This window comes from Lactuca virosa, chromosome 5 (genome assembly GCF_052849685.1).
Source record: "Lactuca virosa cultivar CGN04683 chromosome 5, Lactuca_virosa_CGN04683_v6, whole genome shotgun sequence".
NCBI classification, from domain to species: Eukaryota; Viridiplantae; Streptophyta; class Magnoliopsida; order Asterales; family Asteraceae; genus Lactuca; species Lactuca virosa.
Genome location: NC_136430.1, coordinates 418,185,164 through 418,203,552, shown reverse-complemented (window position 1 = coordinate 418,203,552; position 18,389 = coordinate 418,185,164). Strand labels below are relative to the sequence as shown.

At 32.8% G+C, this 18,389-nt stretch overlaps 1 protein-coding gene across 1 annotated transcript; it reads right to left on the bottom strand.

Annotated features, from left to right (window-relative positions):
• Positions 1-6,372: 6,372 nt before the first annotated feature.
• Positions 6,373-7,375, bottom strand: LOC145112392 (uncharacterized). Its single transcript, XM_079048558.1, has one exon. It carries the CDS (start codon positions 7,338-7,340, stop codon positions 6,645-6,647), a length of 696 nt encoding a protein of 231 aa, XP_078904684.1. The 5' UTR covers positions 7,341-7,375; the 3' UTR covers positions 6,373-6,644.
• Between the last annotated feature and the right edge of the window lie 11,014 nt (positions 7,376-18,389).

Here is an 18,389-nt window from a genome sequence, read left to right as displayed (position 1 = left end):
TTTTTATTGGATTATTATATATTAATAAATATTATTTTTAATATATAATATTTTATATATTAATAATATTAATTTATTGGAGTATTGATTTCTTTTAATTAATTCTTTTTTAATTTCTTTTTTATTGGATTAATTCTTATTTATTGGATTATTATATATTAATAAATATTATTTGTAATATTAAATATTTGTATATATGAATTAATATTACTTTATGGGATTATTAACTTCTTTTAGTTATTTTTTTAATTTCTATTGTATTATTCCTTTTTTGTCGGACCGAGTTTGAGACATATTTTGGACAAAACCACAATTTTTGGACCGAGAGATAGTGGTGGTGTTGTCCAAAATATGCTATCGTCCGGAATGCCCATTCTGGACGAAGTGCTTATTTTTGCTAAAAATTGGTTATTTTCTTCAAATACACATTAAAATGTTTTTAGATTACTTAATTTTCTGTTTACTAATGTACAATAATTTAAATAAATAATAAAAAATAATTATAAATATCAATAATCCGATAAAATAATATTGATTAATACATTAATATTATATATTTAAAATAATATTTATTCATTTATAACAATTAAAAAAAATAATTCATATAATAAAAAAAGTTTTAAAAAAGAAATTAACTAAAAGAAATTAATCCAACAAAATTTCAAGAACAATGCCCAAAAACCCACCTCTTCTAATTTATTTTAAATATATAAAAGATAGCATATTTTGGACAACATCACCGGTATCACTCGGTCTGAAAATGGTAATTTTGTCCAAAATATGTCTGAAAACTCGGTCCGACAAAAAAGAATTAATACAATAGAAATTTAAAAAAATAACTAAAAGAAGTTAATAATCTCATAAAGTAATATTCATTAATATATATATATATATATATATATATATATATATATATATATAAAATATTAAAATAAATTTATTAATATATAATAATCCAATAAAAAAGAAATTAAGAAAGAATTAATTAAAAGAAATCAATACTCCAATAAAATAATATTATTAATATATTAAATATTATATATTAAATTCAATATTTATTAATATATAATAATCCAATAAAAAGAATTAATCCAATAAAAAAGAAATTAAAAATTTTAATTTAAAAAAAAAACTAATTTATAATACTTCGATAAAGTTAAAAAGAAGATATGTAGAAATGGTCTCTATGGTTTGGTAAAAAGACTCAATTGCAGAAATGGTCCCTGAGTGTAAAATAGTCATTTTAAAAAAGTTAACATGCCTGTTAAAGTTAAGGACATAAGGACCAAATCCGCACAATGTATCCAAAATTGGGCCACTGGTGCACCATAAAACCTTTTTGGACCAAAACCGTAGACGGAGACGGATCTGCGAGGTCACAACAGACAAGGCCGTTAGAGCCGTCCCAGGGACTGTGCCCCGGGAGCGGACTCCGACGGTCAAGTTAGATCATCTGGTAGATCTGAGATGGTTCTCCTTAACTAGAGAGAACCATCTTGGTGCTGGTGGTGTATGGTGGTTGACGGCGGAGGGTGGCGGCTGAGCCACCCGGCCAGTGTCTAGGGTGGCGGCTGAGCCAAAGGGAAGGATCCCCCTCCATGGAGGAGGTACTATTCATTATATAGGGGACAATTAGGTCAAGGGGAATTAGGTCAGGCCTTGGGCCAGCCCAATTCAGGCCCAACTAGCAAGGAGCTGGGCGAGGCCGCCCGGAGGCGTCGGGCGGGGCTGGCGAGCGCGCACCAGGCAAGGCTGGTGGGCGCGCACCAGGAAAGGCCGGTAAGGGAGCGCCAGGCCGGGCCGGCAGGAGAGTCCCCAACAAGGCTGGAAAGGGAGTCCCCAGCAAGGTTGGCAAGGGAGAGCCAGGCCAGGGAGCGCCAGGCCGGGCCGGCGGGGGAGTCCCCAGCAAGGCTGGCACGCTAGAGTGGTCTAGGTCATGCTAATAGACCATACATTATATATATATATATATATATATATATATATATATATATATATATATATATAAGGTAAAGATCAAATGAGATCATCTAAAAGACTGAGAACGTGAGAACAGTTCTGCACCAATCAATATATAAGGGCATATTAGTAAATGTATTTTAATTAAATTAAAATAAAATAAAATACAATCAAATTCCCCTAAATTTAGGATCAGTTACGAAAAAACAATATATATATATATATATATATATATATATATATATATATATATATATATATATATATATATATATATATGTTCGATTTTTTATTTTTCTTATTAGTGGAATATAAAAAAAATATTTACCAAAAGTTATTTTAAAAACTGAAAAAAATAAAAGTTTCTTAAAAAATCAATTTTTTTCTCCAATTTCATGTAAATTATACGTCAATCGTAAATGAATAAAAAAACTAAACTATCAATCATAAATGATTATATTAGAATTTGACTTTGTATATTTATATTGACAAAACTGTAGTTAATGATTAAAATCACTTTGAGACCATGTATTCATATATGAATGCACATTTTCATTCATAAATATAAAATATTATAGTTTTTAATGAATACAAATATAATCGTGAATGAATAGAGCACAATATAAAAATAAAAATTTAATACATTTGTAATCTTAAATGAATAGAGCACAAATTAAAGATAAAACATCAATTTTGCAATAAATAAATAAACAAAACACATTTACAATCATATATGAATACAATTGTAATCACAAATGAAAAATTACGATGTCTTAATATAAATAAATTTCAGCTCCTTCCAAGTTGTTGTCCATGTGCATTCATATTTCATCCTTATAATCATTTAGGTCATCCGTATCAACTCGGTCGATCTACAAGAAATTAAAGAATTTTTTTGTATTATTTGTCAACAAAGTGCTTAACTCATTAACCAAATACACACTTAATATGAAATGAATAAAGAACGACTTTAATCATCCATAAGAACTAAATCTATATTAAAAATCAAACAAAAAATAACAAATATGCGTAAATCAATAAAGCACAATCCTAAAACATCTTATAGACTCAAGAAGTAAACCTTCTTAATGATTAAACTTAAAAAGCATTGCTTCTTTTAGTCACTAAAGATTATAACTTAATCAAGAAAAAAAATCATTTTTTGCTCTCGTTCTCACAAAAAAAGAAAAAAAAACACAAATGTCACATTCAAATGGTACAAGAACCTTAAAGAACTTACAGAAAGCTACAATTAAAAACAAAAAACGAATTCAAAAACAAATGAGCAAAAAGTAAAGTTCAAAAATAAGCAAAATGGGCTAAAAGTATCGTTCATTTCGAATCAGATTAGCAAAAAAATAGCAATATTCATATTGGTTTTCAGAATCAGAAATCAAACTTTAGTCTTCACATTTCAGAAATCGAAACTTGAAAACTTCATAATCAGAAATCCACTAAGTAAAAAGTAGGGAACCAAAGACTCTCGTATTCAAAATCAGGAATTGGATAATCAAATAACCAATAAGGTTGATTACTTGATGGATCTTAAAGAGTACTCGTTTTGCCAATAACTGACTTGTAGGTCTTGGTCTAGAAACTAAGAACGAAGAACACGAAGTGCAGAAGTGTTTCTTTTCGTTTTTACTCTTGCGTATCTGTGTATATTCGTAGCCCTAGAATCGAGAGAAAGGCAACATAAGGAGGCGCTTCATCTGGTCTCATCGGCGCCTCTTCTGGTGTCACCGATGATGGGTACGACGATGGTGGCTGCGGCCTGAGGTGATGATGCTGAACAGATCTGCATGGTAGTTTGTATACGATGGAGGCGGCTTTATTATGAAACCCTAGAGAGAGAGAAGAGAGAAGGGGGAATATAGATACGAGAAAGATGAAATGAAAGAGGTGAGAGGTGAGAGGGTGAAAAATTATTGGAAATAGGTAAAGTTGCAAATCCTATTATGCCCATCTGATCATTTAAAAGTTACACTTTAATACCATTAGTTTTAGAATTTTTTTTATAGATCGTCCGTTTAATAATAACCTTAGATCTAAGTATTTAAATGGTCTCGTGTTATCAACATTTTAGGTATTCTCGTTTGATTCTACTTGTGTGTGTATAGTGTGTGTGTGTATATATATATATATATATATATATATATATACATATATATATATATATATATATATATATATATATATATATATATATAGGGCTAGGTTATTTTGTTTCTTACATTTATTGTGTGCTAGAATTCACCAATAGGAATTTAGTAAATTAAATAATTATTTAATTAAATAAATATAGATATTAAATGATTTCCATAATTATATAATATTAAATGATATCCATAATTATAATTCTCTTTTTATGGAAACTAATTAAATCCGTCATTAATGTCAGCAATAACATTCTTTTAGAATGAATTCGCATCTAGATTTTTATATATGCGTTCGTATTTTGTTTAAGGACTCAATCACTTAAAATACAATAAAGTAGCATGGAATATGAAGAACGAGACTCTCATTCTGCTGGAATACACTCTCATTCTTCTAGATATGAATTCATTCTGAAAGAATAATATTGTTGACATTCATGATGAATTTAATTAGTTTCCATAAAAATGAGTTATAAGTATGGATAACATTTAATATACGTATAATTAATACTAAATTCCTATTGGTGCATTCTAGCACACAATAGATGTGGGAAACATTTGAACCTACATCTCTCTCTCTCTGTATATATATATATATATATATATATATATATATATATATATATATATATATATATATATATATATATATATATATACTCTCTAATAAATGAAAGTTTTTTTTGCAACTTGTCATCCTCTTATACATTATGTCACATACAATTTTGTGGTATATTTAGATTAAATTTTATTCATGTGTCATTTTGTGGTTTTTTTTTCATTTTATTAAATTCCATATAAGATTTAAATGTAATAAATATAATAATAAATGTATATCTAATTTATTAATGCAATTTTCCTTATAATTTCTAAATTTCTAAATTGAATCCAACTATTTTAGTTCTTTATTTATTTAAATTATTAGTTTAAATTTAAAAGATAAATAAGCACTTCAATTTTAATAATTAAATATTTTATTTTTTTCTTATAAATTTAAAATTTCTAAATTGTTAGATCTCCATGTTTGTTTATTATTTTTTTTTTTGAATAAATAAATGTAATACATGAGATTCACAACTAGTATATATATATATATATATATATATATATATATATATATATATATATATATATATATATATGGGTGTGTGTCTAGGAAGATGGATGTAGGTGGGTGGGGTTTATATTTTGTTTTTTTTAATTAAATAAATAGTAAAGTAAAAAAAATTTGAAAAAAAAGGGACAAAAATATCATTTCAAATATATTCAATTTTGAAATGGACAAAAAATACAACAAAAAAAAACTTATTTTGGATACAATTCCAAAACATTTTTGACCAAAATCACAATTTTTGACAAATCACGACCAAATTTGCAATTAAGTCAATAATTAACTATAGCAAAATGGTCATATTTATAGAATGTTAACTTAATATTTACCATTAAAAATCAATTTTTTAAATTTGCAATTAAGTCGATAATTAACTATTGTAAAGTGGTCATATTTATAGAATGTTAATATAATATTACAATATGATTTGTGGAACATTTCAAAACCAAATGTTAGAATTTTAAGTTTACATCACATTCAAGCACATATAGCAAGATTGAACCCAAAAGATTGTGATTGAGGGTGGATCCGGCAAACTTTACAGGGTCATTTTCAGTAACTTTTGTCTCATTGACCATGGTCTCATTTTAGTCCAATATATGTCAAACACATAGACTAAATATATGTCAAACACATTATAGTCCAATATATGTCAAACACATTATAGTATGTTACAAAGTCCAATATATGTCAAAAACATTCCGGTTTGTTACAAAGTCTAATGTATGCCAAACACATCACAATCTGTTCTGTAACGTCCCTATTATGCGGAAAAAACAAACCTGAGTGCTAAAAATGATACAATTTAGAACTTAATGTCAGGACTTGCAAAATATCTAAAAGACAAACAACAATTGAATCAAACCAAACTTAAAATTTGTTAACAAAAAATGTTAATCTGCTATTTCAAACCGAAGCTTCTAAATATTCCACCAAGGGAAGTAGATCTGGATACGATAAAATCTATCAGAAAATTTGGGCTTCCAGATTCAAAATGTTCTTTTCCTTAACTTCAGAAAACAACTGGAATTGGCTTTTAGTATATATGATCCATTGATTGCTACTCCAAACAGTTAAAGATTTAAGACAAGACAATCTATAAAGATGAAACTGAACTTTTGTAGAATCATCCAGAAGCGCATGAAATGAAGCAAACATCATTGATTCATTGCCAGATTTTATGCACATTAAAACCAACATAAATTACACTAGATAACTCCTAGCAAATCTTACTATGTTGAACAGATTCAACATTAAACTTCATGGATTACCCAAAAAACAAAGGATATGATATATGCCCGGCTTTACTCTACTTGCTATTTATATGAAGACTGCAAAAGCTTCGATAAAAACTTCAACTTCACAGTCCAAAAGGGCATCAGGATTCAGGCAACAAACAAACTACTAGTAATCAAAATTCAGTCAAGGAAACCTGTTTTTCGCCACACGGCATTACGAACTAATCGCAGATCCCTCCCTTTCAGCGTTCTTCCAGCGCCTTCCAGAACTGAAAAAGTCGTATGCGGCGACTTGGATGAACCTCTCGCTACGATCTCGTGCGGCGGAAGCATTTCTTCTTCGTCATCCTCTCCGATGTCAACGTCAGCAAGTTCGCCGCCGGTCCTTGGCTTCCTCGCGAACATCGGAACATTCACCGGAGCCGATTGTTGAAACTTCAGCGGCATAGACTGCGACATATCTCTATCTAGCTTATTAGGCCTTGGAATCGAGGGAATTAACCGCGAGGATGATGGAGCAGGGGTCGTTGGAGAAGAGATAGTAGGGTTTCTTCGGTTCAGAACAGGGCGATTGTTAGGTTTACGGCCGTTATCCTCCGGCAATGCAGCCAGAATGCCGAACTTATCCTGATGCCGGAACGGCTGATGGTTACCGGTAGGGTTCCAGTTGTTTCCCTTGACCGGATCTCCCGGTTGGCGCTTCTGTTCGGCGAAATCCCCTGTCCAGAACACGTCATCTTCACTGAAATCGTCTCCTGCAGCAGACGATCCACCAGAGATGACGCCGGAAGATGAAGGCGGCGAGAACACACCGAGGAACCTGTCGGAAGAAGGTGACCGCCGATGACGGTAGCTAGCAACACCATTCGGTTCCATCAGATATACATGAATGCACTCTTGACTCGGAGATTATATTGTTGCAGAAAAAGGTAATTATCAGGTACAACGAGACCCTGCTTAACCTTTTACATCTAATACTCAATCGACGGTTAAGATTTGCTTCCGGTGGGACCACCGTGATCTGGGCTCTGATGATCACGAGGATTTGAGTTGTTATATGATGACGTGGCGTGTGGACGCCGAGTGACGGAAAACGTAATTAGATGGCATAAGCCCAAGACGTGGGCCCCATTTTGACTATGCACTATTAATTATTTATTTATATTTATTTATTTATGTTGTTTGTGTAATGTTTATTAGTTTTTCTTAAAATATAATGTATTTTTACTATGTTAGTTTAAATGGAGTGATATGGCTATGCATAACAATTAAGTTAAAGGGTGTAGTAAACGTTTTTTATTATGAAAATTTGGTTTCACATTAGTTTTATTATTTTTGTTATGTTTTGCCTAAAACCATACGGAATACAAGTCACGAGCCGGTCCGTGATTGAGGTGGCAACAGACCATGACTGTGCACACCAGCCCGGCCGGTCGTGGTTGCTTCGTTTCGTGGTGAGTCGTGGTGACCATTACGATTGTAAACGACGAATGAGATTGGTGCTTTCCTCGATTGTAAGTTAACGGTTATATTTTAAATATGTAACGTTTATATATATATATATATATATATATATATATATAATTTTTACCTTTCAAACATCATTATATATCTTCTATAAATACCACACTTATTCTTTCCTTTTACTCACACAATTCTTCTCTCATTTTCTCACAATCACACACTTGTTTAGCTTAGGGAAAATGACACAAATGCCCTATGAACTTTTTAGGGTTTACCCGTTGAGTCCCTAAAGTTTTTGTCAGGTTTTATGGGTCCCTAAACTAGGATATGATCTGCTCTTTTAGTCCATGTCAACCTGTAATAGTTGGTTCAGTGACATTTTAGACCAAAAAAACTCATATCGTGCCCCTTTAAAGCCAAAAATATAAGTTTGGGGATCAATTCGTACCAAAAAAACTCTCCTTTTCTTCTAAAGCCGATTCACACTCAATTCGTACCCTCTTGAACCAAATGCTCATCAACATTTTATTTAGCCATTTCAACCACCATAACCCACCTTAATCACCATCGAATCAATATCACAACAGCCCAATCCAAAACACCCTTATTCTTCCCCTTTGTCTCGTGAAATAAGCCACCATTGGAGTACCCATAACCCACAAAAACCACCAGTCAGCCACCATAAGCAATCACCTGCAAATCAAAGAAAAAAAGAGATTAACTCTCGTTTTCTATGTGAACCTCATCAAACCCACGCATCCTTCTCAACATTGCATCCATCAAACCTGCAACTCGGAGGGAGAAGGAGAGGTAACTTGTGCGATTTTGAACAACGAATAAGGAAGGAGGGGATCAATTCCTTGAAGAGCTAAAATCGAATCAAAGAAAATAGTGGAAGGGGGTTATGATTGAGAATCGATTAGAAGGGGAAGAGGGTTGTGATCTTCGGTGAGTGTGTGTGACGATCGAGGGTGAAGACGGAAAGAAGAGCAACGATCGATTTCTTGGGAGGGTACGAATTGAGTGTGAATCGACTTTAGAAGAAAATGAGAGTTTTTTTTGTACGAATTGATCCCCGAACTTATTTTTTTGACTTTATAGGGGCACAATGTGAGTTTTTTTGGTCTAAAAGGTCACTGAACTGGCTATTACAGGTTGACGGGGACTAAAAGAGCAGGTCATATCATAGTTTAGGGACCCATAAAGTCCGACAAAAACTTTAGGGACTTAACGGGTAAACCCTAGAAAGTTTATAGGGCATTGGTGTATTTTCCCTTTTGCTTAATCATTCAAAAACAATGCATCCTAAAAGGATGAATTGGTTAGAGAAGGAAGAAAAGAATTTAGCACTAGCTTGGGTATCGGTGTCGGAAGAGGTAGAAACTCAAATGCGTAATGAGTTTTAGGTAAAAGTTTGAAACATTTTCCATGAGTTAATGGATTGTCGAAGTCGTAATCTTGATGAAATATGTTCGAAGTTTCGCGATATGAGGGTTAAATGCCTTGAGTTTGATGGAATTTATAACTTTGTTACAAACAACGTACATAAAGGCGAGCCGTTTGTTGTGACCATGCAACAATATGAAGACACAAAACACATACCGCTAAACACGTTAAAGCTTCGCTAAAATTGAGTGAGTGCCCAAAACTCAGTCATTAAAAACATAAGGTTCAAAAACTAGTTTAAGTTGTTTATAGTTGCATTTTTATGTTTTTTCTATTTTATTTTAAGTTGTATGTTTAAATTAATGTAATGTTTGTTTAATTAAATAAAAAACTAGTTTTAAAAATATATGTTTTATTGTATTTTGTTAATGTAATGTTGTATTTTAGTTTATTGAAAAACTAATATTTTAAAAAAGTTATATATTTTTAATGTATTTTTCAATTAAATTTAATTAAAAAAAATAAGGTAGAGTGGTGTGTTTAGTGATAGATATATCATTGTTAGTGGTAAAGAGTGTAGTGATAATGTGGCATCTACCACGGTAGTGGTTAGTGGTGGATATAACGGATGACCTAAATGGAACGTATGATATCTTTGCCTATCAACTTTTTTTCTAATTTAAAAAAATATAGCATTTACTAACCAAAATAAATACATAAATATTAATTGAAATAACATAATATTTCATTAAATAAACATTGGTTGAGAATAAAATTTTAATATTTTTTCTTGAAATAAACATATCATGTTTGAAGAGTTGTATGATGTGCATTAAAAATAATACACATGAACTTGTTGGGTAAAAGTCAAACATGCCAAACGTTTATGCATTGGCTTGTTGTACCATGAGCTAATCCAAAAATACCATGGAGTGGTATAGGTTTTGTAAATAGTTGTGGATAAAAGTTAATGTGTTTTAATCGGCGGTGAGAACTCACGGGGGAAAATTATCGCCGGCAAAAATTACGATCAAGTGGCGGTGTTTGCCGCCGGCAACACCCATCACATCTGCATACCGACGGCAAGATTATCACGACACCCCACAGCCTTATAAAACATTAGTTTATGTAATTTACAAATTATTTCTATAAATTCATGTATATGTACTTTCTGCCCGTAAAAACACATCCTCCTTAATAAATTAAGGTTTTTTTTGCCACTTGTCAATTTCTTATGAGTTTTGACACTTGTCATTATGTAGTATTTTTAGAATAAATAATATCCATATGTCATTTTATGGATTTTTTCAAATTTTAAAATTAAAAGTCACATAATACTTTTACTTATATATGTAAAGTATTTATTGTAATTAATGTGACAGTGAATTGCAATGAATATGTTTCTTTCTTCCTTATTTTTTCGAAATTTTATTTTAAAAAATATTTAATCTGACACTTTAATATTTAATATTTATTTTAATCAACCCGTGTAATATACAGGTTTAACACCTAGTGTGTAATAAGTAGAAAAAGATATATCAAAGTTATTATCCGGTGTATCTATCTCATTCAACCAACTCCAAACGGATGCATTAAAATGTTGTTTTGGTGATAAAAACCACATATGAAATTATCAATTGATAACACGATATAATAAAATTAAAAAATATACGGTGCAAAACGAAATTATTACATAATTAAATTTCGAATTTGAAGTTGTGTTCACGTCGTGTGTAAAAACATGATAGTATGTTGTTTTGTGTCTGTGTTCAAAATTCGACACAAAATTGATACGATTTAACATGTTGTTGTCATGTTTTTCTTGTTTGATGTGTTATGTATGCTCAAGTATGATTTAAATAAACTAATGTTTATTTTACGTTATCTTTTTCATGTCATGTCATGTTTTTCGTGTTTTAATTGGATTGTTTTCGTGTTAGTGGAAAAAAACACAACATCATGTGGTGTCGTATTCGTGTTATATAATACAATGTCATATTGTGTCAGACAATACACAACAAGATTGTTCAACTTGACACCCATAAAACATATTGTATTTTAAAACTGATTAGTAATATATATATTAAATTGAAGTTATATTTTTCATGATACACCAAAAAATTGCATTTAACAAAATAGTACAATTGGAGACCAAAAAAGAGCAAAAGTCCTTGGGAGTTCACATAGAGTATGGAGAGCAAAAGACTTAAATACGTCGGAGATTTAGAGGAATAACATAGATGGACAAAAGTCAACCTCTACCGAATAAGATACAACCTTCCAAGAAGAAACCAAGATCATACCGCCATAGACTAGGTCACCACAACGAATGACATTCCACCATCTCGTATAGTTAGCGTCATGGGGAACCTCTGACCTATTGAAGGTCTTTCAAACTCTAGGGTGTTTTGTCGAAGTTTACGTTGCTCAAAAGAAATATGGGAAAGGTGCTAACTTTATATTTACTAGATACATCAAAAATTTTAATAAAGGGGGCTTGAGAAAATAATCGAGATTAAGATTGGTAACCTCGTTCTCAGCACTAACATATCCAAGTTCAATCGAAAGAACCAAGTTGTTGCCAACATATCGAAGCCTTCATTATAATCAAACAAGTATGGTCCAATTACAATGTTAATGGAGAACCAAACTCGTTTTCCTATGTAAGTTAAGAGGTATCAAGAATGCCATTGAAACAAAACCTTATATTTTTTATTTTTTTTTCGAAAAACTATTACATTTGACAAACTTTTTTATTTGGACAAAATTTTTCGTTTTGGCTCATAATTCCCTGTTTTTCTTGTTGTTGCTGTTTTAGGCTATGTTTGGCGTACTAGCTGAAAAGCTAGCTGTTAGCTGAAAAGCTAACTGATAGCTGAAAAGCTAGTTGTTAAATAAAAAGCTAGCTGATAGCTGAAAAGCTAGCTGATAAAAAATAACGTTTGGTAAAACTAGCTGAAATATATAAAATTACATAAAAGGACATGTAAGAGTATGTGTTTCTATAATTAATTAAGGGGTGTATTTGGAAAATTTTAAAAAAGCTCCTAAAAAACTAGTCTAAGTAGCTTTTCAAAAAGCTAGCTTATAAGCCACTTTTTAGCTTACCAAACACGACAACATAAAAAAGCTCAAAAAATAAGCTAGCTTATCAGCTAGCTGTGGCGCCAAACACAGCCTTAGTGTTTTGATAATTCTAAACAATAAAATTTGAAGAAAAAAATGGTCTTTTTCAAAACAAAGAGTAAGGATGTCATGTCCAGTTTTTGTTGGCAAAATGCATATAAAAATTTACTTGTAGGATACTAAATTGTAGTACGTGAAGAACAACGGTCCACTATGGTTTGACATCTTAAATTGTTTGCAGAATCAAACATAAAAACAACTTTCACGCTCTAATCTATGTTTGAATATTAATTCAACTTTCATGTTTTTTCCATTACAAACATTTTCAATCTAAAATATGATTTGATTTATAGTAATGTCATTAGATTCTTTTGAGACTCAACTTTCCCATCAATTGTCATATCAAAAATAACATACTCAACAAGTTGTTTATACGTTACATTATTATTCAATTTCAAAATAGGATATGCAAAACCCTTAGTTAGCAAACACATTATATTTCTCTCCAAGTTAACAAATGCAATACCTTTAGTTAGCAAACGTGAAACCTTCAACTTATGCCTTTGCTAATTTGGAGACTAGAGGTCTTGTATTTTCTAACTGAAGGCTATGTGTTTGCTAATTTGAAATTGAGTAATATTATAATGTCTGAGGAATATGTTGACTCGTCTATTCTTGATATAGCTATTAATGGAAAATTATTAGTCTCAAAGGAATCTAATGACATTAGTATATTACCATGGATCAAATCAACTTTAAGAGAGAAATGTTTTTTAAAGGGAAAACATGAAAACTTAAATAAGATTCCAAACATAAATTGGAGTTCAGAAACAATCTTTTTGTTTGATTTTGAAAACAATTTGGGATACAAGTAAAGTTATATCATTGTTCTCCACCTACTACAATCTTTAAGCATTCTGCAAATAAATTTTGATATACATTTTGTCAACAAGAATTATACACGGCATTTTTGCTTTTAGTTTTGAAAAAAAAATCAAATGTTTCTTTCAAGTTTTAATGTTGAAAAACTATAACATCCAAAAAATAATAAGTAAATTTTTTTGCTTTTAAGTCAATCAAAACCACCAATCATTCATTCCAAAACCCATCAAAGTGTGATAATGTATAAAATAGTTATCAGATGACAAATCATATCATAAAATGCGGAACACAGGTGGATGTGATGCAATCACGTCGAGTTCTTCCCTTTGGAACCGAAAGTACCTGAAACATAAACATCAACCATAAGCACAAAGCTTAGTGAGTTCCCCAAAATACTGAATATCATACATTAATATCAGCTCGAGGTTGTACGGGTCTATTTCACCCCCGAGTCTAGTTCAACTCAATTGGTATTTTTCAACCGAACGGGTCTATTTCACCCACGAATCTATTTCAACTCAATCGGTATTTTTTCAACTGACATGTCTATTTCACCCCTGAGACTATTTCAACTCAATCAGTATTTTTCAACCGAACGAGTCTATTTCACCCCACATACATATAGCATGCAAGCATACATGCATACAACAAGAGTCACAAAGACAACAAGCACATACGACACCTAGTGTCCTACAGTATAATGAGAAGACTCACCTCAATCGATAGTCAAGTAATGTCACACCCCCAAACCGGAACGGCGGAAACGTTCGGGGGTGGAGGACTTCATGTACAGTATCACAACAATTGTATAATAGTAATCAAAGCAACAACAACCATTGTATTAATAACATAGTATTTACATTGTGTTCAAAACATTACTTGTTTAACATTAAAACTATAGCAAAAGATAAGACGTGAATACTACTATGCTCCGTTTTCGTAACTCCTGAGAGGGTACCTGTCTACTAACTTTCCTGAGAATACAAGTGGTTTGAAAAAGTGTCGACATTTAAGTTGGTGAGTTAATAAGCATTTTGTTGGAAAAGGTATGTTCTTTGTAATTGAAAATGTTAATGTGTTCTTCCAGAAAATCCAATATTTTCTTAGTAAATAAATCGTAGTCTTAGTACTTTGAGACTAAAAAGTATTAGTTTCTTATGTTTATAACCTGTGATTCGAGGTTCTGATTCATGTAATTGGTATCATCTGTACTGTTACCTCCTATGATTTATTAGTGTATACAAATTATATATAATTAAAATCGAACAGACAGTCGATTGGTGATTCTGCTCTAAGCCCACAACCAAACAAGGAATAGGAAGAAATGTGGAAATCACACATTCCACTGCCTATCGGATATTATTTATATATAACTCTGATGTATACGCTAAAGAATCATATAATTAACAATTAAAGGTCCTTTATATTATACTAGTTTGTAAATAAATACCGAATCTTTTGTAAAAATGTTCCTAGTTCCACCCGTTCTATTGTAAAGCATTATTTTCGGTAAGTATTCGTATTTGTTTTCAGAAAGTTGAAATTTAAACTAATTGTTTGAAAATAATGATGTTTATCCTAGAAAATCATGTATTTTCCATAAAACCGATATGTAGTCTTAAACGTTCCAAGACCGAAAAGTACAAGTATAATTGTCATACTTAATTTAATGATACCTAGTTTTATTCATAAGTAAAACTAGTTGAAGTTGTATTTGCTCTGAAATCCGAATGTAAAGTTAATATTCAAATAAAATTATTTGAAAATATATTATTCGTAAATATGTCGTTGTTTTCTCCTTGTGAGTTCTTATAACCATACTAACCTAGTCGGCCTGATCGCGACGTTTTTCAGGCGTCGGAATGTTAACGACATTTGTCACCCCAGGCCTGTCGGCCTGACAGTAGCTAACAGTCGGGGTGTGGAATTGTCGGTCCCAAATAGATCTATACACAAATATCTCGCTCTCCCTACAAGTGACTCTGGTTATAAGTCAGAACTTTTACCAGTATTTAGATAAGTACACGAAGACATCTCACAAATTGCTTCAACGTTTTTACGAATAATAATTGAAAACCCTTTTTGTTTATATGTTAACTGAAAACCCTTTTAGTTTATATGTTAACTTGTACTTTGAAAAATAGTTCCTTTGTTACATAAATTATACTTATTGTAGTTTATAAATTTGTTTCCATGTTGTAATCTAAACTTGGTAAAATAGTATCCTTGTTCCATAAACTATACCTATTATAGTTTATAATTTTGTTTCCGTGTTGTATGAAAATCGTTGCGTCATAACATGTTTTGGTAAATCATTTGTAAATTCAACAGTATCAATATTTTGTGTATTTAGTATATTTCACATTTAACTGTATATTACGGTAAGCAAATATAATAAACAATTTATATTTTTAAACACAAGATTTCTTGTGTTTTACTTGTATTCCCCCCCCCCCCCCCCCTAAAACAATTTAAAATTGTGAAAACGTAGGGGTATGAACTCACCTCTAGTGTGATAACGGAATAGAATCGGTGACTTCGATTTAAAGTACTTAACGATAGTCGTATCCTAATAGTTTATACACATATTAACGGATATAAATTAGATAATCTAATAATTTAAAGTGTTAAATAACACTAGTTTTATGAATAAAACTTACCAAAATTTATGACTAATTTGAAATGAAGATTTTGGAATGAAAGGAAATAATCTAATTTTAGAGAGAGTTTTGTGAATAAGTCGTCCACTAGAAGTATGAAATGGAGAATGATCCATTTTTGGTTGCTTAAGTATGAAGAAATATGAGGCGATTATAAGCTAAATATCTAGGGTCTTCAGCCGAGAACTCTACCCGAGAAGGAGATTGCGGTCCGAGGGATGTTTGCGGCCAAGAACTCGTTTTCAGTCCGAGGAAGGTGAGGCTTGCGAAGGTTTTCGGTGGAGTAGTTTTCGGTCCTCGCATGGAATCACCAAAACAAAGATGATTTCGGTCTAAATGTTTTAGATTCCAATTTTCTAAAACACAATATAACAAAGTTATTTATATTATTAAATCAAATATTTTTATTTATTTGATTTGTGTATTAAGTTATATGCATAGTTTTCAATATATAAGTGTTTATAACTTATATAAATATGTTTTCAAAATGTATATAAGTATGTATTCTTGGTATCTAAAGTTCTTATTGTATTATTGTTATAATGTTAATTCACTTGTACACGGTTGTAGCTTAGACTTTTATTTGAACAAAAAGTCCTGAAAGTAGTCTTCAGAACATCCTCAACCCGAACCCTCATCTGATGGTATCCTGAATGCAAATCAATCTTGGAAAACCAAGATGCACCCTATCGAATAAATCATCAATCCTTGGGAGTGGGTAACGGTTCTTCACCATTAATTTATACAACTCCCGTTAGTTGATGCACATCCTGTACATGAGAATCATCCTTCTTCTTTACAAACAATATTGGTGTTCCCCAGGGTTAACTACTTGGTCTGATAAATCCGCTGTCTAACAGTTCATGCATCTGTGTAGACAACTCCTGCATCTCAGGTGGTGCTAACCGATAGGGTGCCTTGGCTATCGGAGCCCCACCTGGAACCAAATCAACCCTAAACTCGACTTGCCTTATCGGAGGAAATCCAAGTAGATCCTTAGGAAATACATCGGGATACTCCTAGATGACCGGAACATTATCAACTATCTCCTTTCCCTCCTCCTTAGTATCCAACACATAGGCCGCGAACCCAGAACTACCCTGCTGAATATACCTCCTAGCTCTCACAGCTGAACTGAGAAATGGTCCACTCTGAGCACTCTCTCCATGAATAATTAGTTCTCCCCCACTACGGGTTTGAACTCGTACTAACTGGTGCTCACAGTCGATCATTACCCTCATTAGGGCTTAACTAATCCACCCCCACTATCACTTTGCTCTCGCCCAAGGAATAGGAACAAAATCGATCGGATACCTCTCCCGGAATAACTCAAGTGTACAAGCCCGATAAACCCTTGATACTCTCACTGGATGATCGTCGGTGATCTTTATCTCTAACGGATAATCAAGCTCCCCAGGAGCATCACCAAACCTCTTGTTGAGCGTAAGAGTTACAAATGATCGGGTGGTGCCCGAATCAAAAATAACCAAGGATGGAACACCGTTCACTAGGAACATCTCTAAATAGCAACATACACAATAGGAATAAACAATAAAACAAGAAATGAGATAACGAGAAGATACATACCAGTAAGAACATCAGGTACCGCACAAGCCTCCTCGGCGGTCACTCCTCACAATTGGCGCATCCGCCTTACCCAGGCAGTCGTTAGTGATCCTCAAAGTGACCGGAGCGGGTGTTGTAACTTCTCCTATTGTCAAACTCGGACAATCGGCCTTCTTGTGACCCCTCTGGTAGCAATGGAAGAAAATCAGACCCGATACCTGGGTGGTGGCAGTACAATCCCTCCTGTAATGACCAGTCTTGCCAGACTTGTAGCAGCCTAAACCACAAACCCTGCAAACACCATCGTGCGTCTTGCCACACTAGTCGCAGCGGCCCCGTCCATGTTGGCCTCTCGACCGTGAATCAAAAGCCTTGGGCTTCCACGCGAGCCCTCTGATACCTGAGCATGAACTGGCTTCTTCTTCCTCACCATATCTGAATCGATCTCCAGTTCCCGAGCTCTTGCTATCATATCGTCTAGGGTCTTGCAGCTGGACATACTCACAAACTCACAAATCTCATCCTTCAGCATGTCATGATACCTCGCCTTCTTCATCTCCTCGTCCGCCACATACTACGGAACCAAGAAATCCCTCTTACGAAACATGGTGGTGATCTCTGCCACAATCTCAATAGTCTCACGAAGGCCCTGAAAATCCCTCGCCAACTGTTGAACCTCGATCACCGGTGCAAAATCAGCCTTGAATCTCGTCACAAAATCCTCCCAAGTCATTGTCTCAACAACCTCGCCTCCCAAGGCATGGTCTACCTCCTCCCACCAATCACGAGATCTGTCCTTCAGAAAACATGATACAAATCTGACCTTCGACCCCTCAGGGCA

Excerpts from the sequence above, each read along its gene's own strand:
- LOC145112392 (XM_079048558.1), bottom strand. The coding sequence starts at position 7,340 with ATGGAACCGAATGGTGTTGCTAGCTACCGTCATCGGCGGTCACCTTCT.